This window comes from Mastigoproctus giganteus, chromosome 8 (assembly GCF_048544385.1).
Source record: "Mastigoproctus giganteus isolate SK-2022 chromosome 8, ASM4854438v1, whole genome shotgun sequence".
NCBI classification, from domain to species: Eukaryota; Metazoa; Arthropoda; class Arachnida; order Uropygi; family Thelyphonidae; genus Mastigoproctus; species Mastigoproctus giganteus.
The window spans coordinates 87,223,075-87,248,770 of record NC_143582.1 but is presented as its reverse complement, the minus strand read 5'-3'; the positions used below and the strand labels follow the sequence as shown (position 1 = coordinate 87,248,770).

Genomic DNA, 25,696 nt, shown 5'->3' with positions numbered 1-25,696 from the left:
CAAGATTGTATCGTCATTACAGTTTTTGCCTTATTCTTATAGATGTATAAGAAGCATACCTTAAATTCCCATTTTGTGTATGTAGTTACATAATGTAGAAGCCACATGGCTTAATTTCCCAGTCCCTGTGTGGAGTTACATAATATTGACTTCTTGAAGTTTTCTTAGCTGCCTGATTCTACTATTGCTGTGATTTTTGTATATACATACATACATTCATTTAAGATTCCATTAATGCTAAAGGCCACTCCCTAGGCCACAGCCTATCCATGGCTATCAACTGTAATGTTGTACTAACTGAATCGGAGTTTCCAATGGATTGAAATAGACAATGAAAAGAGCGCAATACATAATTTCCTTTCTATAAAGTGTCTAAGGGCAAAGGCCTCATTCTACAAGGTAGAATGACTATGCATTTGCACTAACCTACATGATAATTTCCTTTCTTATTTTTGTTTTTGAACTTTCAATTCAGCAACTAGGCCCCCAAGTGAGGAAAATCGACTTTATACTTCACATTTATAAATCTTATTCAGGTGGGTTTCCGTCCCTTCTACAAGGAGGCAGGCCACCACTATCCCGCATTAGTGTTTTCTGTCTTCTAAATACGTCATTCACAAAGTCATTAAAATATGCAAATAGGTGAAAATCTGAGAAAGAACCAGAGATAGTTTCTCTTTCTCTAAAATACCAACTGATCTTTCCAATTTAGATCTGACATTCAAATAACAATGACAATTCAGCATAACACGTTCATGTTTCTGGTTCACCACAGACACACGACCCCTGCTCATGTTTGGTTTTTTTTTTTATTTTTTTTTTTTAGGAGCATTAGCAACTAAGGCCATATTGCTCCGTGAATATGCGGTGGTCATTCCTGACCTTTCCGCATCCTCCATATTTGGTGGTGAAGGGCTCGAACCCCGGTCTATATCAAGAAGCATGTGCTACGCAATGCTGCTCCTTCCCACCTGGCTACGGAGGCGCCCCTGCTCATGTAATCTTAACAATGACAATTTATATGCCAATCCATGTCCAGTAATGAGGCTTGTGGCATGAAAACCAAATTGAAGCCATGGTTTTAACTTTGGATTGATTTTATTATTGGGGAAAAAAAAGGTCTAACGGCCTTTTTCTGCATTTTCCGGATCATTTTGCCACATGTCCATTATTTGCAAGACAATTCTTGTTTTCTCAGATTTAAAATCAACTTTAGATTAGTTCATATTTTCCTCTGGGCAAGATGTTATGCCCAGAATAGTCCTTCTAATACAGTGGATTCCGGTTATTTTGGCCACTGGTTAATCGGGGCAGCCATTTATTTGGGGCAAATCTTAAAAAACAGAACCCAATCGAGAAAATAGCCAGGATTTACTTTGCTTAATTGGGACAAAATGCCGTTTAATCGGGGCAGAAGACCGCAGCACTGAAGATTACCCTACAATTGTCCCCAACAGTACCACGTAGTTCGGTCGAATTTCTGGAGGTCACAACCATAAAACAATAAAAACAATTAGCAGTCACCTGTTTATTGGGCTTTTGTGTTAGTGAAATCTATCATAAACTGATAGTAAACTCGATCTTATTGAATTTGTGATAATACCGACAGCTGGAATTCTGTGGGTTATTATGGTGAAATGTGTTTACACTTCTATGGAATCTTCAATCATATAAAAAAATATAATTTTCAGGCTCTTCTCTTCATTCCTATTTTTAAAGCTTTGTAATTTGTTACTCTGTTCTCACTTGCGCATATCGTGTTATTTGCAATTTGTGTGTGCGTGTGTGTGTGTGTGTGCGCGGTGTTCTTTGTTATTGATTGCTTATCTTTTTACAGTTTTAAATATTAACCCCCAGCCACAAATGATATTGAACAGAAATGTCAACCAGTTTAGTTAGTATGTACATATTACAGTACATATTAATTATTCTGATTATCACGTATATTCTTCCAAATTTCACATATCATTTAATTTTTTAATTGGTAAGGTAATAAAGGGTAAATTTGTACTTAATACATCTTTACTTTTATAGCCTATGGATAATATTCCTCCTATTTTCGCTAATTAGAATCGCAGTTTAATAGAATTAAAATTCAATTCGCAAACGTGATCACAATGCCCGACGCTTATTACACATCATATAGTGAACAGTACTTTACAATGGTGAATCTATCGTAACGTGATTTGACTGAACAGTGAACCAATTGTAAAGGGGTGGGGGAGTACATTGTATTTTTAACTATTTACATGAAACTTCGGATAATTGGGGCAGCCGCTTAATCGGGCCAAAATGCACTAGTCCCGATGTGTCCCAAATAACCGGAATCGACTGTATTATGTTTTGTATAATATAATAATCTAGACAGCAATACTCTGTACTGAACAGGAAGACATTCAGAAATAATCTGTAAAGCTTCATTGGAGACAATCCAGCATGCAGGTGTCAACACAAGAAGAGCAATTCTCTGAGCTTGAATCAAATATTTCTGTATAACAACATTATTAATTCTGTGAACCCAAGCTCTAGAGGCATAGGTCACCATTGGGGGGAACAAGCAGTCATATAATAAATTTAAAGATCGTCCTTTGATTCCCCAATCAGTCCTAACGATCCTCCGAAGCTTACCATACAATGTTTGAATTTTGGTTTTCAAAAACTTGACGTGCTCAGTAAAAAAGAGATTCTCCTCAAAATAAAAACCTAAATAATAATAATAAGATTCTTTATTAACATAAATTTTATACAATAGTGATTCCTTACCCAGAAAGCCAGAGGAATCTTACAATTCGTTGTATATAAAAGTGATTTTGTTTTATAATAGAAAATGAAATAAAATAATAATTAATAAATAAAAACAAAGATGATAATCAAAATGTAGCAATTACAGTGAAAAAGGACTACGAGTTGAGCAGAACATGAAATGACATTGGGTAACTAAGATTGGCACTTACATAAATGTCCTTTACAAACAGCAAGATAGAAGATGCCATCAGGATATGCCTTGTCTATAGTCCACAGGTCGATGTTGAGAGTGTCCAGAGTCACATTTGGGAAGTGTCTCTTGAAATTCTGTAACTGCTAGAGCCTTGAGCACAAGGAGGGGATACTACAGAGATGTCTGCCTGGCAAACGCCAATCAACTGTGTTCCAGATGTTGATGTGATCCTGCTTAGCTGAGCACAGATGAAAGAATGACTTTATTTTTAGCACATGAGCTCTGTGGACTATGGGCATATATTGCAGGTTGCAGCAGAGAGTATATTTAGATGTTGTGTAGATCACAAGTTGGCCCACTTCAGCACCCAGAATTCGAGGCCCCATAGTTTCCTGAGGCTGGTGGGTGGTGCCGCCGACCAAACTTCCATGGAATAGGAGAGCACACTACAAAAGTAAGTTGCAAGGTATTTCGTGATTATTTGCTTATCGTGCATTTTGCACAGATCAATTTTCATTCACCAGAACGCTCTCAGGGCTTTGGAATACCAAGCTTGTATTTGTTTTTTATAGCTGAGGTTGGCATCAAGGATTACTCCTAGGAATTTGACAGTGGGAGTCAGAACATTTCCTGCCAATTCCGGAAGTAGAGAAGATGCAGTATCAGCAGAAGTCATCCGATTTGGCGTAAAGATGAGATAGTTTGACTTCTCTGGATTGACTAACAGGCCAAAAAATTTGGCATACTTACAGAAGGTATTTAGGTAGCCGTTTACAGATTCAGAGGAGGTTTATCTTTCTTGTGAATCACCAACATGGCGTTTGCATGGCAAGTAGCATACAATATCATCAGCATACGATAGGAAAGCTGGAATTTGATGCATTAGTGTAACGAATATTGCTGCAAATAGCAAGGGAGAGAGAGAGAGAGAGAGAACCACCTTGTGGGATCCCTACTTCGACGCTTTTAGTGACTATAATGCCATTGCCTTTGAAGTGAAGCATTCTCCTAGATAGCAAATTATTGAGAATCTCGAGCATATTTCCGGATATCCCGTAGAATCTCTCAAGTAAGGCAAGAAAGGGTGTTATTTGGAATGAGTCGAAAGCAGATTTCATGTCCAGGAAAAATGATGTGAAGATCTTCGTTGTCGTTCCAGGCGTGAAGTATTTTCTGTGATAATGACTGTAGGAGGGTTACAGTAGATCTATTAGGCATGGCATAATGGGTATGTTCTGGCCTATGTGCAAAGATTGCAAGTGCTATATCATTATAGATGCACTTCTCAAGGCATTTCAAGAAGGGAGAGGCAATTGATATTCGCCTGAAGTCAGCCAGTCTTTTCGCACAAGGCTTCTTCAGAACTGCCATGACTCTGTATGATAACCAGCTTGAAGGCACCTATGCAAATTTGAGTACTCTGTTGTAGAGTTAAGTGAGCTCTTTGCTGATGAAATAAGAAGCAATTTTTAGACTAAAAAGAGGTATTGCATCAGTTCCTATGGTGGACTTGTCAGGTAATGAATTTATTATTTTTGTTAGCTGCCAATTTTTATTTCCTGCCAATTCCGGAAGTAGAGAAGATGCAGTATCAGCAGAAGTCATCCGACTTGTTATAAAGATGAGATCGGAAATTTCTGTATTACTAGAAGGTGAAAAAACGTTAAATGCTTTGGACACACGGTGATCTCGCTTAAAACGCAGTACATGCTCACACCATTCCTGGACATCTAAAGATAGAGGGGGTGCAAGTATGACTTGTGGGCCACACACGTTTTCCCCTGGATAGCCAGCCGTTCATGAAATTGTCAATATCAAATTGTTCGCTCTTCAGGAAATCCATCCTTGCTTTGGAAAATTTGACATATGACTCTTGTGAAGGCGCCTTCTTGTTTGTTTGTTATTTGGTTTTTAGGAGCATTAGCAACTAAGGCCATACTGCTCCGGGATATGCGGTGGTCATTCCCTGACCTTTCCGCATCCTCCGTATTTGGTGGTGATGGGCTCGAACCCCGGTCTAATTAAGAAGCGTGTGCTACGCACTGCTGCTCCTTCCCACCTGGCTACGGAGGCAGATGCCTTTTTGTAGGAGGCATGAGCTGCCTGTTTTTCCCTAAAGGCTTAGTCAGGAGGTCATTCCACCATGGCTTTGAGTGGGGACTAAGGATGCAAGTATTGGACATTGCAGATCTTGCAATGAATTCCATCCATCTCGAAAGCCAGTAGGCAGCCTCATTTATGTTAAGCTCAGCCAGTATGTTCCATGGGTGAAGTTGGAAAAAGGGTAGTAACTTTTCCAATGTTGATGTATTTTAGATTGTATACTCTCCTGACAGTGTTTGTAGTTTGTACTTGTGTACATTCATCCTTAGGTGCCTGCAAAGATATCATAACAGTAATCGGAACATGATCAGATGGGAGGAAGTTCTCAGTTATGGTCAGGGTTTCCTTTACTAAACAGTTTGAGAAGATGTGCTGCAGGGTGGCATCGCCCTGAATAAGAATAAGGAACATGAATAAGGAACATGAATAAGACAAATGCCCATTTCCGACATGTTCAATGACAGTGTATCTAGGAACTTCTTTGTGGCTGGCAGTGGAAGGTTAAAGTCTCCGAGGATGATGAGCTTTTGCCGATGAATGATTGTGGATGACAGCCATGCTGTCAGATTAAGGACAGAATCCTCAGAAACCGGTGGAGGGAAATAAACGGCACACACAGAGATCGACAAACCAGCAATTCGGTAGATTCCAAGAACAGCTTCTATGTCACCTCCTGGATAAGTGGATACCTTAATCAGGGGGAGTGAACTCCTTTAACAGATTGCTACATTGCCACCTTGTCTTCCAATTCTATTAGCAGCCAGCGTGTGATAGCCAAGATTTGAGGTGAAGGCAGCAATTTCCATTTCATCTCTGAGCCAAGTTTCAATCAGAATGACGAAGTCATACTCTGCGGAGGAAAGCAAATCAAGTAGGCCATCTAGTTTGTTTTTGACACTCCTGATGTTTTGTAAGAAACATCGAACATTTACTTTGACAGAAGGTTGTACTATGATGAGATTAATCTCGAAACAGTATTTGCTTTTCATATAATGATCTGAAATCTTATCCCAGGATCGATGTCACGTTCGATGTGCCCTCTTACTGGATATTCTAATGGAATGCGACCGGTCCGATGTTTGCTCGTCATCTTCACATTAGACATCCACAAATTGCACCTGCTCTCGGACACCTTGTGACTCTAACATACCGAACTGCATCCCCATAAAGCCTAACAGTAGGGGCACAATTTATACAAGGCACCCCCTTCAGAAGCATCTAAACAGTTTGGAAACTCTTGGAACCTTTGGAAATTTGCAACTTGTAATTTTCACACCAACATACCTAAAGCCTCTGCTGCTCTGTTTTCAATCAAAGAACAAGAGTTTCCTTGTACTAATACAACTAAATCATCAGTACGCTATAAATGTTATGCCGGAAATCTGTTTCTTTAAAAATTCATCTAATACAACGTTCCATGCAAAGGGAAGGAAGGTTGTGGAAATTGATAGCTTAAATAAATTCAAGGCAGAACTATACAAACATCTGGAATGAATTAATCAGTGAAATGGGTTTGTTTTTTTTTTTTTTTGGCTGATGCTGTATAAGCTTGCTTTCTTGTGCCACGTGCCTCTACTAAAGCTAATGGTAATGACTAAAAAAAGATGCTAGAAGTCATCAACAAAGAGAGCTGTTTATAGTTGGAAGTTGTGCAGTAATAGAATTTTCGCAAAAAGTTTTACATTTAAGGACTGATCCTTGAGGAACTTTCTCCCCTTGGCAAAATGGCCAAGAGAGAGAGAGAGAGTGTGGATCCTACTCAAACTTGGAATGATTTTGGTAGCAGTGTCCACCAGATCAAAAGTAAGAGTAGGAGGTGGGTAAGGAAGAAAGGGTAATTGAGTAATTTGGGAACAGAGCATAGGGCAGGGTGTCCTATGTTGGGGAGGAAGACCGCATTGAGGACAGTGGCTCTCTACAAATCTCCCCACACCGGCCAGACCAGTTGTAGCCAGTGTCAGCATATCCTATGTCATGCCACAAATTAGAGAGAATGATGTCAGCAATTTAGTGAAGAGGTTCCACATAGGTTTTCCCCACTGAAGTCTAATTTGGAGGGGGCATGTGCTAGAACTTGCACTTGGAAATGAAAATGCAGCCTGTAAAATCAAGCAAATTATAATTATAGAGAAATTATTTAAGACTTACAAATGTTAAAGAATGTTTATTCTTCATCATCATCGAGTAAATGCACACGCGTTGATCACTCATTATTGGCTCGGCACTCGGTTTGTTGCACAAGGAGTCGCCTTCTTCAGAAATGCTTCAAGAGGCATTTATTTCCAAGATAATCTTCTCTTTTAATTATAAATTTCATGATTGCATGCATAAGCATTTTTTAACGGCACACACAAATTGCAACTAAAATGATTCGCATGGAGTAACAAGTTTATGAAGCTTAAAAAAAAGGAATGAAGAGAAGATTCTGCAAATTTGTTTATGTTTTTTATGACTGAAGATTTCAGTAAAGAGAAACACATTTCACCATAATAACATGAAAAACCACGCAATTCCAGCTATTGGTATTTTCACAAATGCAAGAAGATTGAGTTTACTATCCATTTATAATTGTAACAGAAAAGCCCAATAAACTGGAAAGTGTTTTTATTGTTTTATGGTCGTGACCTCCAGAAATATGATTTAGAAAAATATCACGATGGCGTTTAAAATTGATTCTTATAACAGAATATATGATAACGATGAAAGTGTAGTGCATTTTAATTTTTTTTTTTTTTTTTTTTTTTTTAGGAGCATTAGCAACTAAGGCCATATTGCTCCGGGGATATGCGGTGGTCATTCTCTGACCTTTCCGCATCCTCCGTATTTGGTGGGCACGGGCTCGAACCCCGGTCTAATCAAGAAGCCTGTGCTACGCACTGCTGCTCCTGCCCACCTGGCTACGGAGGCGCCTTTGCATTTTAATCATTTGAATTGGTGACTAATACAATTTACAAACCACGCTCACAACCTTTTATATGGCCTTAAGGTCATGCTCGTGACCTTAAAAATGATATTTTAGAGAGATAAATAGCTTAGTTATACAGTGAAATTTTCAACTTCCGAGATCTTGAAACGAATTACCAAAAAACAATGTGTTGTTGGATTCACATTACGATATTTTAATGATACGATGGTATCTCTGGAACTGATTGATATCATAAAGCGGGGTACACTGTATTGTATAGCTATGCACATGGTCTGGAATGCAGTATTTATGAATGTTTAACATTCATTTTTTGCAATTAATGTTCATATTTTCGATTTTGTTGATACTTGATACTTGTGGGAAAAAAACTCGTAAACCCGGGAACTCGTAAAGCGAGAACTGCCTGTATTTGCCTTTCACTTTACAGACTTTGTCCCAGCCAACTTTTTATGGTGCCTGTGAAGCAGATCCAAGGTCCCTTCCAACTGTAACATCTAAAGTAATGTGCTTTGGCACATGCAAGTTTGAAGGCTACTAAATTTTCTTTGGTAAGATACCTACAAAATATCCCCCATGCCTTGTTTTGTGCCTTTCTTGCTGCTGTGCATTCTTTGTTTCACCACAGTTTTGGAAATGGTGGAACCCAAGTCGATTTCTTCAGATTTGCAATTGCCACTGCTTGGATAACACTTTCTGAGACGTACTTAACTACATTATTAACTGGCTCCTCAATGACTGCAGTTGCATTAATATTGCAAGATGTTTGAAGGCATTCTAGTCATCATGATCAATCTTTTACTGTGATATCCTAGATGGATGACACTGCAACACCATACTGAATATTCATTATCGCAAAAACAGAAAATCCCCTTATTGTTGTTTTTCTTTTCAGGTGGCTGACCCCTGTAAAGATCACCCAGATGGTAGATATGCAATGATGGATATTTTGCATATTATCTTGTGCATACATATTTTTTAACAGTCTAACAAATTTACCTATGTGTACTCCATAAATTTAACTAGGTGTGTCTGTCAGTTATTCACAATTATGCACTAATGCTAATACCCAGTTTAATATAAGATACTATATATTACACTATAGCCATTGTCTACATATTTTTATGGCAGTGGCACTAGCCCATAATTCCATATAATAAAGCTAAATGGCCATCAACATACTATGTATATCTATACCTATCTCATATACTATATATATATAGAGAGCACAGAAAAAGAATAAAGCAAACCATCAAAATACTTAAACAATGTATATATAATCTTTGTCCTGGGTTGAGTACAACTACTTAGGATAGCTTTCATACTATCAATATTTAATCTCCTTCCCTATTTTAACATTGTAATACCAGCCACCTTATTGCTTCCTTCCCTATAATGAAATTCTGGTTTACATCCAACTTTTTTGAACTTAGTGATTAACATTTAGCCATCTATTTACTATGAATGCAAATGATAAGTAATGAAATACTACAATTGGCAGAGTAAATTTGACCATCGAGCAATATCTCTGGACAAAATTCCAACATATACTATATAGACTCTACATGCACATCACAGAGCAACATAGCATTAAATTCTTCTAACCTGAAATGATGTTGTAACATTAGCATATTACCTTAAAATCATAGCAATAACAGTTTAAAGATAAAATTTAATACATATGGAAGTAAATCTATTATTCTGCAAAATGTACTTGTTTATCTTATATCGTGTCATACTTACAACATAAAATCCATTTAACAAATTAGTAATAAATTATACATAAGAATCAATTTGCATATATCAGACATCAATAACTATAAAACAATAAAACTAAAGGTAACACTGTGCATAAAACAGAATATTGGCATTTCCAAGTGAATAATTTGGATAATATACACATACTTCAGCACAGGTTAAGGCAGTTGCTCAATTAGCCAGAAAAGTTATTTTACAGTATAAAACGGTATACACTTATCAGTATTAGTATTAATAGTGGCAAATAATGCAAGAAAGCAAACTTGTAGAGAATCAGCAAAAAAAAAAAAAAGAAAAAAAGCAAACGCTTTCCACATCACCTGTCCATCCCCTCTAAAAGTTTGTCTAGCTCTTCCTTGAATTTATTCAAACTGCCCACCTCCACATCACAGATGGGAATTTGTTCCAAAAACTAACCACCAACTGGTTAAAGGCAAATTTCTGCACTTCCACCCACATTGGTTGAAGGCAAATTTACATACTTCTAGCCACAACCATTCCTTACCCCATACCCACTTGAATTTATGCTCCTTCACATGACTAGTCTGAGCAAGAAGAAGAATTCCATCAGCATCAAGCTTAATTGATCAATTCAAAGCCTTAAAAACCTCAATTAGATCTCCTTGCCTAGTCTCCAAGCAGTTTACTTTACAGAAGTGAAGCCTTTAATGGTAAAAGTACCCTTTTGTTCATCTCAATAATCTTGTAGCTCTTCTCTGCACCCATTCCAACAGATCCACATACTTCCTAAAATGAGGCCTCCAGACCTGTATGCAGTACTTAAGATTTGATATGACTACTGTCTTATATAATGGAATAATCACTACTTTATCTACTGGAAAAATTCCTGTATATCATTGACAAAACTCCATGAGCTGTCCTAGCAGCCTGTTTGCACTTGTCAGAGAACTTCATATCTAACTGCACAATTACCCTCACATCTTTTACATTCTCTGCTTCCCTGAATGTGGTACCACACAGTTTGTACATTAATCAGAGATTAATGTTCCCTATATGAACTAACATACATTTGTAAATATTAAACATCAATTGCCAGTTCAGTCAACCTACCTAATTTGTCTAGATCATGTTGCAGATTTCCTGATTATTGCAATTAACAACTCTCCTGCCTTTGCATCATCTGAAAAAACTTATACAAAGGCTAGAAAGGTGGTTAATTAAAATACTGAAAATAACAATGGGCCCAGAAATAAACCCTGAGGCACTCCATTAATAATATTAATCTAAGAGGAGCAGTGGCCGATGATATCCACTCTGTCTTTGCCAAATCAGTCACCCCTTTATCCACAGTAGTAACCTGCCCTTAATGCCACACTGCTCCAATTTGTACAGCAGCCTTTTTTATACAACAGTATCAAAAGTTTTTCTGAAATTTAAGCATATGATGTCAAAATTATTTTGTGCATCTAGTTCCTCTGTTACTGTGTCATAGTATCCAATCAGATTGGTAAGATCATCTAACAAATCCATGCTGTGACTGCAATAAATGCATTCTTGTCTAGAGGTCCTGCATTACTCCTTTAACCAGCGCCTCCATTACTTTCCCCTGAAAGAGAAGTCAAGCTAACAAGTCTGTAATTACTCATGTCATCCATTAAACTCCCTTTATGAATTGGGGAATACATTTGGGCATCTCCAGTCCACAGGGACTTCACCCCCCACCTAAGCCAAGGATGCTCTCATAATCATTGCTAAAAGTTTGCTTACCTCCTTTGTTGCCACTTATATAAAACTGGATAGATTCCATCCAGCACAGGTGCCTTTTTTATGTTAAGCTTCAATATTTCTTCTCCACTTTCCTCTCAGTTATCACAAAATCATTCAGGTCCCACTCAGAATTTGACATACTTCATGGGTGAATGTAGATGCAAAATACCTATTCAGTTTGTCAGCAACCAAAATAGGATCATCAACATTTAAACCATTCTTATGTATTGGACCAATGTGGTTCATCCTCTTCCTCCTAGTTTACATAAGCAAAGAAGCTTTTGCTGCTTTTCTTTGCATTCTTTGCCAGAGACTTCTCATAACATGTCTTAGCTTGCCTAACCTCCTTCTGACTTGCTTGCAGACTAAGTTTATATCTATTGTAGGCATCTGTATCAGCTGATAATTTATAGACAACCCATGCATTTTTCTTCTCTGCCACATGTCTCATCAGTTCTAAGACTTATTATTATTAGCTATATGGTGCACCAGCCAAAAAAAAAAAATTGTGAATTTTTTTTGAGAGAGAGATTGTGAGAGAGAGAGAGAGAGAGAGTAGAAGGGAATCACCAAGAAAAATGATGATATCCAGCTCAGGACCCTGGTTGTGCCAAGCTCATACTCACCAGAAGTGACTTGAACAGTATTTCTTGGATGCTATGAAAAGCCTAGCTGTTTGTTTATTTGTGGGCTTTATGGCACAAGGACAACTTGGAAAAGCTTAGCAGCGTCAATAATTATTTCCCTCAATACTTTCCATTTAGAATTTTCTGTTGGTATCAGTATCAGTTATCCCCACTGTATAGAATTTAAAAACTGTCTGAGACCACTGTAGTCACCTTTACAAAAGCCCATCCCTTTGCCCTTGACAGTAGTTACATCTTTAAAAAACCTAACATCAATAAACTTATCACTGCCATGTAACAGTTCTTTTATCTCCAGATTCTTAATGCATGAAGAGTCATGTGAATTGTTTTCTCTTGTTGACTCTTTAACTTGCTGGTGTAGAAGACAATCATCCAATAAATCCACAAAAGTCTCGCTATTTGTGAAAGTGGCTAACCCACTGGGTCCAGTCAATATTTGGAAAGTTAAAGCCCCCCCCCCCATTATAAGACATTCTGATTTACTGGCCCACTCTATATGTCTGTGCAGTTGTTCATTACGATTATAACATGCGCCTACTCTCATTTTTGTTTTCCCATCACTTATGTCACAGCAAACTGACTCAACACTGCATTGGCTATTCACGTCAACTGGATGCTCTGTCTTTGATTTCATGTTCTTAACTAACAACACATCCTCTCCTTACCCTCTCCTATCCTGTGTCTACATATTGTACTCACCACATTCAAATCCCTTATGACTGAATGACACCATTTCTCTGGTAACCCCACAATGTCTGCATTTGATGACTTGACCAGTATTTCAAATTCATCAAAATTATTTTCTATGCTCCTAGCATTAGTGTACATGCAAGCAACATCTGTTTTCACTCTTAGCAATTCTAACACAGCTAATGTATTTGCTTATTCCATGAGGGGCCCCGTTGAGTCTTGAAATCCCCAACACCTTGCTTTCCAGGATGTTGCATTTTCTAATAGAGGCTAACCTCTATTAGGATTTTGACATTACAAGGGAATAACAATAATAATGATAATCTAAAAAAAATCATAATAATGTAATGCTATAGACATTGTACAAATATATATAGGGTTAACTTCGCAAAAAAATGCATTCGAAACTAAATGAAAATGGTTTACCATATTCTATAATACCAACTTATTGCACCATAAATCTATTTCTTAGCAGTGAAATAATATTTTGCCATATTATAAAAGGCAGGAAATCTGCTATATACAGAACATTAATTAGTAAATGAATGTGAAATTAGCTCATGCAAAAGCATAACACAAAAAAGGGAATGGTCAATAAAACTAGTAACATATGAGCACTTACAACAATGCTAGTTGCTATAACAAAACTATGGTCTCCACCACACACTATTTTATGAACAACAACATCTTCTTTTAATAAATTTATTTCCCGTAAAGATTCTTCTTTCTTTGAACTACCTTCTGAACTTCTTCTGACATCTAACAAAGATAAAAAATAATTACTATAAAATATATTCTCAGTACTTTATACTCCAATTTCAATTTTATCCAATGGAAATACATACAGGGTCGGGAAAAACAACTACCCACATTAAAAATAAAATGACTACAGTGCAAACTGGAAGACATTTACTATTATTTCAATTTAATAATATAATTATCTGTTTTCAAACTCTCTTCAATATCTGATAATGATGTCCCCTAATTGGCCACCACTTTTGCAAACACAACTCTCTACTCATATTCTCACATTATTCAGTGCTCTGTGTAATGTTTCTTTTGGTATTCTTTCAAATGTTTCTGGTGGTTTATGTGGCTCAGATTTAGGTAATGTTTCTGATGGTTTATGTGGTTCAGATTTAGGTAATGTTTCTGATGGTTTATGTGGTTCAGATTTAGGTAATGTTTCTGATGGTTTATGTGGTTCAGATTTAGGTTTACAAGCCAACTCACAAGTTGCCTTATATTGCACTACATAACATGAGATCAGTGCACGAAGTAGAACACTCTGTTTGCTCCATAAGTTTGTTTTCTATATAAAAGGTAACACATCCACCACCCTTTAGACAGAAAACCATTACATTGCTTGTACTGTATTTTAATTCTAATACAGTATAATCAGCAGGAAAGTACATTACTGTAAACATTGTACAAATATATATATGGTTAACTTTGCAAAAAAATGCATTCGAAACTAATAAGAAAGTAAGACTACATAAGATAGGATTAAACAATTACAGACACTCCTCGACTTATGGACTTAACTGTTTGTTTTTTTTTTTTTTTTTTTGTTTTTTTTCATATACATAAGCGAGTTTTGTAAGTAAGTCCAACTTGCTGAGATTATAACTCCCAACAAACTTCACCAGGCCATATGTACGGTATTGTTTAAAGCATTTTACGATTTATAACAAAGTCAAATGAAGCTGAAAAAACACACAATGAATAATAATGTACACTGTTTATTCAAAAGTAATTTAATTTAATACCAGTAAACAGTACAGTATAGTGTATAAACAAGATACCATATACAAGAACAAAAATAAACAAGAGGTTGCGTATTTATTTATTTTATTTTATTTTATTTTTTTGTTGTAAAATTTAAAACAGTAAAAAAGATAAGCAATCAATAACATGCACAAACTGCAACTAACACAATACATGGATGTGAGATATGTTTATGAACAAGTTTATGAAGCTTCCGTAGCCGAGTGGGCAGGAGCGGGAGTGCAGTAGCACACGCTCTTTGAGTAGACCGGGGTTCAAGCCCCTGCCTGCTGAATACGGTCGATCTGCCAACCCGCACTGGACCAGCGTGGTAGATTATGGTCCATTTCCCTCAGCATGAATTGTTGAGGAGGCTTCCATCCTGCAGTGGGTTGATAATGGCTGCACTTTACTTTTACTTTTACTTTTTATGAAGCTTAAAAAACAGTAATGAAGAGAAGATTCTGAAAATTTATTTGTTTTTTATGTTATTGATGATTTCATGGACGAGGAAACACATTTTGCTAAAACAATATAAAAACCCACAGAATTCCAACTATTGGATTAACACAAATGCAATAAGATCGAATTTACTAACTGTTTATAATAGATTGCACTAACAGAGAAGCCCAATAAACCAGAAACTGCAAATTGTTTTTGTTTTATGGTAGCGACTGTTAGAAATGTGCTTTCGTGAAGGTGTTCAAAACTGATTCTTAATAACCAAACATAGCAATAAATGGTTTTGGAGTTGTTGGGATTTTTTAGAAGCATCAGTGACTAAGGCCATATTGCTCCATTTATACTGACTGTAAATTGCTTGTGTTCTGTGGTCAAGTTTGTTTTCTGGAAGAAAAACCAAAGTTTCCAGGGCAATAAACAGTGAAAGCATAGCGCATTTCAATGTTTTGGATTGGCTTTTTGAAATTTGATTCTATAAAGTGGGTGATTCTAGAGATCATGTTAACCGGTGCCTACTTATTTCAGGGTTTACGCTTGACTAGCAGAATTTGTAAACATATTGGCCACGTGTTCTGTTTTGCATCCTTTAGTTAAAAGTGATTTTTGTGTTGTGCTTATTTGATGTAAATATATATAAAACTAATACAATTTCCATTATAAAATTGCCCTTTTAGAGAGATAAATAGCATTAGGAGAGGAATATGATGAAAGGAAGCAAGCTTATATAGCACCAGCCAAATACAGGGTTGATAAAATCAAAGTATCCCTATGTAGAGGACTCTGGAGCGAGTTCTAAGGATTGTACTGAAGAGAAATTTGGACAACGGGTACAATAAAGAAGGCGCTCGGCATTTATTGGAAAAAAAAATTAGTTAAAAAATTTGTCACTGTATGGCACGTAACTATCTTAGTTACGATTATGCAAATATTTGCATAATCATAAGTTACTGCCATAGCACCACTACTCAGCTATGGCAGTAACTTATGATTATGCTTTTATTATTATTTTATTATTTGCTTTTATATAGTACAATATGCTACTAAGCATATTGTACTATATAAAAGCAAAGCAGTCTCTTCAAAATCATACAGTAGATGTTTTCCCAGCACTACAGCAGAAATGTCAATGCATTGCAGGAAAAAGCACTATTAGTGAAGCTGTACTACTATCAAGAACAACAGCAACAATGCAGCTGCGGCTATCAGAGAATTCTGGCATCAGAAGCGCATAAGGCATGGACCTATGACTGTTTGTGCTGTCCACAAAATGATTGTGAAATTTGAAGCAACCGGAGATCTCGGTATTCAACTAGGTAGAGGTCGAAAATAAGTGGACTCCTCTCATGTTGAAAGATGCGGCTATGGCTATCATGGATTTATCAAGTCAATCTCCCTGTAGTAGCACAAGTGTTCCAGCTGTTTCTCGTGAAGTGGACATGCCGTATTCCACTGTAAGGCTAATAATGCGTCAGGTGTTGTGGTACTATCCTTACACGATGCACATGCTCATGATGCACGGTGATGCAGATATCATTTCACATACGCACTTCAGTTTCTGGCGCGAATGACAGTGGATATCACTTGGCCATGGAACTTCCTTTGGAGTAATGAAGTCCACTTCTGCTTAAATGGACAAGTGAATACGCACAACTGTCGCATTTTGGCAACAGAAAACACTCGAACTATCCAAGATGTCTCGGTGCATTCTCCAAAAGTGACAGTGTGGTGTGGATTTACAGCCACATTTACAAGTGAGCCATATTTTTTTGAACAGCTAACAACGACTGGACCCCACACCTGTTCTGTCACTGGACAGCAATATTATGAAATGGCAAATTTCACAATACCAGAGCTGCAACAATGTGGGTGCCTTCAGGATACCATATTCATGCAAGATGGTGCGCCACCCCACATCCACCGTTGTGTCCAAAGTTTACTAAGGCAACACTTTACAGACGAACGGGTCATCAGCTGTTGTTTCTAGACATCTTGGCCGCCCTGATCACCGGACCTCCCCCCATGTGACTTCTGGTTCTGGAGTTTTTTGAAGAACTAGGTGTATCAGGAAGGATGTCGAACTCTGGGAGCTCTAAAGGACAGCATTAGACGTCATGTGCTGGCTATTCCAGTTGACATGTTACGTTCTGCTGTTCTTTGAATGGAAATTGTTGTTGACGAAAATGGAGGATACATTGAACTAATTGTAGCGCTGTTCAAGTGATTTGTATTGTCACAGCGCCATATAGTGACAAATTTTGTAACTAATTTGTTTTTCCAATAAATGGCGAGTGCATTCTTTTGTACCTGTTGTCCAAATTTCTCTTCAGTGCAAGCCTTAGAACTTGTTCCAGAGCCCTTCTACATAGGGATACTTTAATTTTAACAACCCTGTATATACAGTATATAAAAATATAAACCTTCCCATTTCATCCAACAATTCATTCCAAATGCTTGTCAAGTTCTGCCTTCAACTTATTTAAGTTGTCAACCTCAACTATGACAGATTGCAGTTTGTGCCAAGTATTAACCACCCACTGGCTAAAAGCAAATTTCTACACATCTATTCTACAATTGCCTTTCCTCAATTTGAATTTACGTCCCCTCAGGTGAGTAATTTAAGAATGAGGAAGAATCCCATTAGCACTGAGCTTGCTCAAACCATTCAAGGCTTACAACATCTCAATCAAATCACCCCGCAGGTACCTAGTGTTCAGATGCTGCAATTTGCAGAAGTTAAGCCTAACTTGGTAACAGCAACCCTTTGTTCAATTCACCAATCTCGTTGCCCTTCTCTCTACTCGTTCCAGCAGTTCTACATCCCTCCTGAAAAGAGTCCTCCAGCCCTGTATGCAGTACTCAAGGTGTGGCCTGAGTGAAAGGGAGATCTACACCATACTGAGTTTAGTAGTGGCCATGTTCTTCCAGGAAAAAAATATTGTTCCTAATCCATTAATCATTTTTATAGTTTCATACATGCATTTAAATGGCCACGATATTATTTACATGGCTCACTTCATTGCTGTTGTTATTGTTATTTGGTTTTTAGGAGCATTAGCAACTAAGGCCATATTGCTCCGGGATATGCGGTGGTCAATCCCTGACCTTTCCGCATCCTCCGTATTTGGTGGTGACAGGCTCGAACCCCGGTCTAATCAAGAAGCATGTGCTACGCACTGCTGCTCCTTCCCACCTGGCTGCGGAGGCGCCGCCACTTCATTGCAGGAGTTCTGGAGGTGTATATTATGAAATTAAAATTTTAAGGTTTAGGTGCAAAAAAAGTCTATATAAGAAAGTTTGCAAATTTCTATAGATTTATTCTTTAAAATAAATGAAATTTGCCTGCATCCATTGCAACTAGGTATAGTTCACCTTTCATATCCATATCTTCTCTCAGGAGAGAAAAATCTCGGTGTGACCCAAATGGTGATAATTCCATTGGAGACACACCATCCTTGCCTGTATTGACCTCATTTGTAAACAAAGATCCATTGATCCTCCTCTTTAATTGGGGACACATTTGCACATCTCTAGTCCATGGAGACCTCCCCTGAATCAAAGGAAACTTTCATAATTATGGCTAAGGGTTTTCTTACTTCCTTTGCTGCCTCCTTTAATATAACACAGAACAGATGGATCCCATCCACCCCAGGTGCCTTTCTTATGTATAACTTCAACAATTTCTTCTCCACTTTGCTCTCAGTTATTAGAAAATCATTTAGCTCCCTGCTAGATTTTGATAAGCTTCTGACCTGCACTTCCCTACAGACTCCCTCATGTGTGGATGTAGATGTAAAATACTCATTCAGTTTTTCAGCTATCTCAGCAGGATCATCAATAGTCAAACCATCGATATCAAGTGGACCAATCTGATTCATCCCCTTCCTTCTAAAGTTTACATAAGTAAAGAAGTCTGTTGTTTTTCATTGCATCCTTTGCCAAAGATTTCTCATAATCAGCCTTCACTTGCCTAACCTCCTTTGTGATTTGATTGCAGACTAACTTATATTTACCATAGTCTTCTGTGTGACCTGATAATTTATATGTATCCCATGCATTTTTTTTTTCTCTGCCACGAGTCTCATTAGTTTATCCGACATCCATTTAGGCCTAAATCTTGAACAGTATTTCTTAATCGGTGTGAAAAGCACAGTAGCTTCCACGATTAATTCCTTGAATGCTTCCCATTTAGAATTTTCTGTTGTTAACATCATCAGGTGGTCCCATTGTATAGAATTTAAAAACTGTCTGACACCACCATAGTCACCTTTACGAAGCAGAAACCTTTCCCTTTTACCCTTGATAGTATTAATATCTTTAAGTAAATCCCATATCACTACGCTGTAATCACTGCCACCTAGTGGTTCCTTTATCTGCAAATTCTTAATGCACGAATAATCACCAGAGAGAGTAATACTCTTGATCTTCTGATAACCAGATCAACAATATTACTCTTTCTGGTTGCCTCTCAAACATGCTGAGTAGAAAACAATCATCCAATAAATCCACAAAAGCATTGCTAGCATGCAAAATGACCAACCACAAGTTCTAGTCAATATCTGCTAAATTAAAATCCCTCATTATGAGACAATCTGATTTACTGGCCATTTTAATATTGTAAAGCAGAAGTCCACTGTACACAGCAGCTGATTTTGGCACTTCGCATGTGTGGTTCAAAACTATCAATATATTTTCAATATACAGTATCTTTGATTAATTTTGAGAAGCTTTGTACGTATACAAGTTGTATGTAAGTTGTTTATACGTAAGTAGATGAGTGCCTGTACTTATTAATTAAAAAAAAAAAAAAAAAAAGACTCCATGAGAATTGCTGCTTTGGTTGATTACATTTTTCTTTATAAATTTGATGACAGCAAACTAACATATGACATACACTTCTTGACACTCCAGAGTTATGCAGCTGATTCAGGCTCATCATCATAAAGGTCCTCTTTAAGCCATTCATGAGGGAGTTTCCCCATGTATGTGTGGGATTCCCTATAATCTAATTTATCAATTTCATGGAAGTTTCACTTAACTTTCGTGAAATTTAAGTTTCGTAAAAATTAAAACTTTATACATAAATGCTTTTAAATATTAATTTCTTCAGATTGTTGATTGACTTCCCAGAATTAGAGTAAAACTGTGAAAAACCAAACCAGAATTTAAAATTGAAAAAAAAAAAAATAATAATAATAATAATTAAAAACGGTTGTAAAAATGTCAAAATATAATTAATATAGTCATATATAGTTTTTAATATAGTCATATATATAAAAATGTCAAAATATAATTAATATAGTCATATATAGTTATTTTATGACCATGTATGACTAAATATAATTATAAATAAAGTAATCATTACTTTTTTTGAAGAAATATTATGCTCTGCATCTATTTATGTATCATTTAATTTTCTTTCATCAACTTTTGAATCTGAATTCCAGAGAATTTCTTCTATTTTTGTAATTAACCAATATTCATCCAAATTTACGGTTTAGACATTTAGTAATTTTAAACTGTATTTAAAAGAGATTAAGGATTCACCTAAAAAAGTTAAACATAACATGCTAAATGATGTTGTGACATGATAGCAGAATTGACACTGGCAATTCTCCCCTAAGTTATGCCCTTCTGGCTTGTACTCATTATTGTGTGTATGATAAGATTTTATTGGATATGGAGAGTCATTTCTTTGTGCAAGACATTGGGAGTGAAATGAACTGAATTCAAAACTCTACATACTATCAGGCATGACCAAGTCTCTGAGTAAATGAGGTGATGACCTGGAACAAATTCAATCTGGAGCTTGCATTAGAAAACTCAAGTGTCTGGTGCTACATTAGGCCATGTACTCCCAAATCTGGCCCCAGAAATGAATGAACTGGTATAGAATTTTTTGGTTCCAAAGGAGGTAGTCTTTTAGTATTACCATTAGTTGAGGCATATGATGCAAGAAAGCAAGCTTATACAGCATCCATCAGCCAAAAAAAAAAAAAAAAAAGAAAAAAATCCTTCCCATTTCACCCATTCGGTCACTCCAAACGTCTGTCCAGCTCAGCCCTAAATCCATTTAAACCATCAACCTCCACAACAGACGGAAGTCTGCTCCAACAATCAACCAGCCAAAGGCAAACCTCGACATATCCACTCTACAACCGTCCCCCCAACCTGAATCTGTGTCCCCTCAGGCCCCCAATCTAAGCAAGTGGAAGCATCCCATCAGCATTGAAACCGTTCAAACCACTCAAGGCCTCACACACCTCAATCAGATCACCCTGCAGGTGCCTACTCTCGAGAAGCTGCAACTTGCAGAACCTAAGCCTCTTTCGGCAAGAGCACCCATCCTCCCACCAACCCAGCTGCCCCCCCCCCCGCACCTGCCCCAGCAATTGTACACTCTTCCCAAAACAAGTCTTAAACTGGGGACTCAAATATAAGGAAAACAGAGAACACACAATGTCAGAAAGAGAGTCGCATAGCACCAGAGTATGTTCACCAGGTATAAAAACTGACAATGCAATGGTTTATCAGCTCATAATGATTCTAGTGGATGCAAAGACCAATGAATTAAAACCTAAATGAACATGAATGAAACCTCATGGATTAACTCTGGGCTTGAGAGATTCTGCAAGGTTTATGGGAGGAAATTTTTCTCAGAAGTTGGTCTTAGTTGGTAGATGGAATTAATTTTGTAAAGATAGTATTCACTTAAATGGAGGAGGAGGTGCAGGAGCTTTTGCCACTGAGGTTGCATTAAGAGTTTAGTTGGTAGATGGAATTAATTTTGTAAAGATGGTATTCACTTAAATGGAGGAGGAGGTGCAAGAGCTTTTGCCACTGAGATTGCATTAAGAGTTCGGAGAAACTGCTAGTTCACGAAGTTAAGTCAGTCGGCAAAAGATCAGCTTGGGTCAGGGACATGGGACAAAATTACATTTGAACCCTCTCTGAGAGTATGTGTGCCTATGCTCAAACTACTGATTACCCTACCCTAAGTACTGAAAGGGAAAGTGTAAGAGAAATAAAATGCACCGCTAACCTACGACACATGGTAAAATACTTATACAGTATAACCATATGGGGTACAATCAGGGTTGTCAAAAGCAATAAAGTACAAAACTTAATTTTTTTATAAATTAATGCAAAAAGAACTGCAAACAAATTAAATGGATTTGAGCTTACAATCAAGTCAACTGTTGTAACTGGGCTTACCAAGACATGTACTACTCAGAGATACAAGATAAAGAATTTAATTTAAGTGACTACTGCATGTTCAGGAGAAATACAGAGGGAAGGAAGGTCAGTGATGCTGTTGTTGTTGTTGTGCTTGGATTTTTCTGGTGCAAAAGCTACAAAGGCCATATTGCACCTATCATAGTAGTTAATACTAATTTTATTGGTTTCTATGGGAGCAGTTAGAAACGGTTATATAAACCTATTCGTTTCAGAAAGAGAAAGAATTCTGTAATGTTTGAGTTTTCGCCTATGATGTGGCTAAGTGACAATTCCTGTAAGTTTGAGAGAGAAGTGAATGAAATTAGACGGGAGTTGTTATACAAGATGCATTCCAAGAGTATGTGTTTTATTGTTAGTGGCTTGTGGCAATGTGAACACTGTGGAGGGTCATTACCTGATAACAGAAATAGATGGGTCAAATGGGTGTGGCCTATTCGGGCTCTGGCCAGGACGACCTCTTCTTGTCTGTTTGTACGAAAATTGGAGGCCCATAATTGCGGTATAGGTTTAATTCCAAGGAGTTTGTTGTGAATGTGCGTTTGCCATTGTAGTTTCCAGCGTTCCTTACATATATTACGTATATGTACTTTGTAATCCCTGAACGGGACCAGAAAATTCATTGGGGATGTGCTGGATGGATGGATGCTTGGCAGCATCATCTGCAATTTCGTTTCCCGGTATTCCAGTATGGCCTGGGATCCAGCAGAAGACAACATTTTGCCGATGATCTCGGAGACGAATCAATTCTGATCTGATTAGCTGTAGTAGCGGATGAGTAGGTGAGGAAATCTTTTGCATTGCTAATAGGGCACTTTACGAGTCTGTGTAGATTATACTCTTTTTGATTGAGAGATGGGAAATGTTTTCCAGAGCAAGTTTTATGGCATATAGTTCAGTGGTGTAACTGCTGCATTCTGTCGGAAGTGACACGGAAGTGATAGTGTCATGGAATACCACTGCTGCACCTGATCCATTCTCAGACTTTGAGCCGTCAGTATATATTTTCGCAAAGTCAGGATAACTTTGTAAATGTGCAGTGTGGAGCTGCTGGATGTTAATACCCGTTAAAGAGTGTTTTCCCCATTGGTGGAAATAATAGTCACAATACGGCAAGATGACAGACCATGGAGGAACGTGATCTGTAGGTTCTTGGTGGACTTTATTGAGTTGTATATTCCAATTTTCTGCTAGTTCCATTAACCTAATACCTGCAGGCCTCGTTGCATGTGGCTTGTTTCTATAAAACATGGTGAGTGGCGGATCATTAAATATTGACCAATTAGGATGCGTCGACTGACTTTGAATCTTGGTGGCGTAGTTCAATAGTAGCATCTTTCTTCTGATGTTTAGAGGAGCTTCGTAGGCTTCTACATAGAGACTTTGCACTGGAGATGTTCTAAACGCACCTAGAGCTATTCTTAGAGCTGAATGTTGAATAGGGTTGAGACGAGATAAGACACTTTCCCTAGCAGAATCAAAGACAGGTGCGCCATAGTCCAGACGAGATCTAATTATGGATCTGTATAAGTGAAGCAAGGTGTAGCGATCTGCTCCCCAGGTTGTTGCTGATAAGGCTCTGAGTATGTTCATTTTTTTTTGGCAAGCTGTCCGGAGATGTTCAATGTGTTTTTGATAGTTTAACTTACAGTCAAAAATTAAGCCAAGTAGACGAATACTATTTGCTATTGGAATAAGATGGTTATCTAAATGGAGTTCAGGATCAGGATGCATTTTACGTATGGTACAGAAATGAATGGCAGTAGATTTCTGGCTGGATAGTCTGTAACCGTTTTGTGTCATCCAAATCTGGATCTGATTTATTGATATCTGCAATTGTCTCTCAATGTAGTTCATGTTTTGAGAGTGGCAGGAAATTGTGAGATCATCGGCATAAAGATATGAGTCTACTGTTTTCGGAATAAGTTCAGTTAAGTGATTAATTCTAATTGCAAATAGAGTGGCACTGAGAACGGACCCTTGAGGGACTCCTTCTTCCTGAGCAAAGTTTTTAGAGAGAATTCCTTGGTAACGAACTTGAAAGGATCTTTGTTCTAAGAAATTTTTGATGAAATATGGCAAATTTCCTCTCAGGCCAAGAGAATGTAGATCCTTTAAAATGCCGAAACGCCATGTGGTGTCAAAGGCTTTCTCAATATCCAGACAGACCATAACGAGATGCTCCTTTTTGATGAATGCATTTCTGATGTTTGCTTCGGCTTTAATCATAAGGTCCAATGATGATCGATTTTTTCTGAAACCAAATTGATTGTTATTGATTAAGTTTTGGGACTCAAGATACCAAGTCAGACGGTGGTGAACCATTTTTTCGAGGGTTTTGCTCAGACAGCTGGTAAGTGAAATTGGTCTGTAGTTTTGAGGAACAGAATTGTCTTTACCAGGTTTTGGGACAGCCAGAACGTAGGAATGACGCCAGGAGCTTGGGTATGTATGTTCAGTGAATATTCGATTGAGGAAGAACAGCAGTGATGACTGTGACTTTGTATTTAAATTTTTGAGCATTAAATAAAATATCCCATCAGGGCCAGCAGCGCTGTTTCTTGTGTTGGTAAGAGCATGCTGGAGTTCAACCATGGTAAATGGTTGATTATATTTTAGTGCACATCTGTCAGTGAAATTCAGTTTGGATTTTTCAGTTACACCTTTAATTTTTTGAAACGATTGGTCATAAGAAGTTGAGGAGGACAACTGGGAAAATACAGATCCTAGTGCATTTGCGATTTCTGCAGGAGTAGAGAGTTCCTGTCCATTCCAATTAATTAGTGGAGTAGATGTTGGAGGAATTTTGCCATTTAACAATTTTATCTTATTCCAGATCAGTCTGATGTCTGTATTTTTATTAACTGAGGAAGCGAATTTAATCCAAGATTCTTTTTTTGCTTTCCGTCTGATATAACGGGCTCTTGCTCTAAGTCGCTTGTAATTAATAAGATTGGAAGTGGTTGGATGTTTGTGGAATTGATTCCAAGCTTTGTTTTTCTCTTTTTTTGCATTGTTGCACTCTTCGTTCCACCAATAGTTTAATTTTCGCTTTTTCCTGACTTGGTATTGTGGAATTGCAGCAGTTGCAGCTGTTAATATTTGGTTTGTTATATGTTCAGTAACATGGTTGATAGAAGAGCACTGTATGATATGGTTGTCGAACGAGACAAGCGAGCTATATTTTATCCAGTCAGCCTTCGGAAATTTCCATTTTACTGGATTGTCTGTTGGTAATGAACGGGAAGTTTGAACTTTGCATATTATTGGGAAATGATCGCTGTTGTGAGGGTCGTTAAGAGTTACCCACTGGATACTTGGATAGAGCACTGGAGAGCAAATGGAAAGGTCTATTGCAGAGGTTGATCCGGTAGGAAAATGAACATAGGTTGGAGAGCCAGTATTTAACAACGTTAGATCCTGTCTATCTATTAACGTTTCAACAAG

The 25,696-nt window shown here is 37.5% G+C and overlaps 1 protein-coding gene across 1 annotated transcript in view; it reads right to left on the bottom strand.

Annotated features, from left to right (window-relative positions):
* The window catches only part of Herc4 (HECT and RLD domain containing E3 ubiquitin ligase 4), a 768,218-nt gene that overhangs the window by 478,631 nt on the left and 263,891 nt on the right, over positions 1–25,696 (bottom strand). The window contains exon 9 of the mRNA XM_090378812.1: positions 13,410–13,546. Coding sequence (XP_090234938.1) covers positions 13,410–13,546 — 137 coding nt within the window. The remainder of the gene's footprint in view (positions 1–13,409; positions 13,547–25,696) is intronic.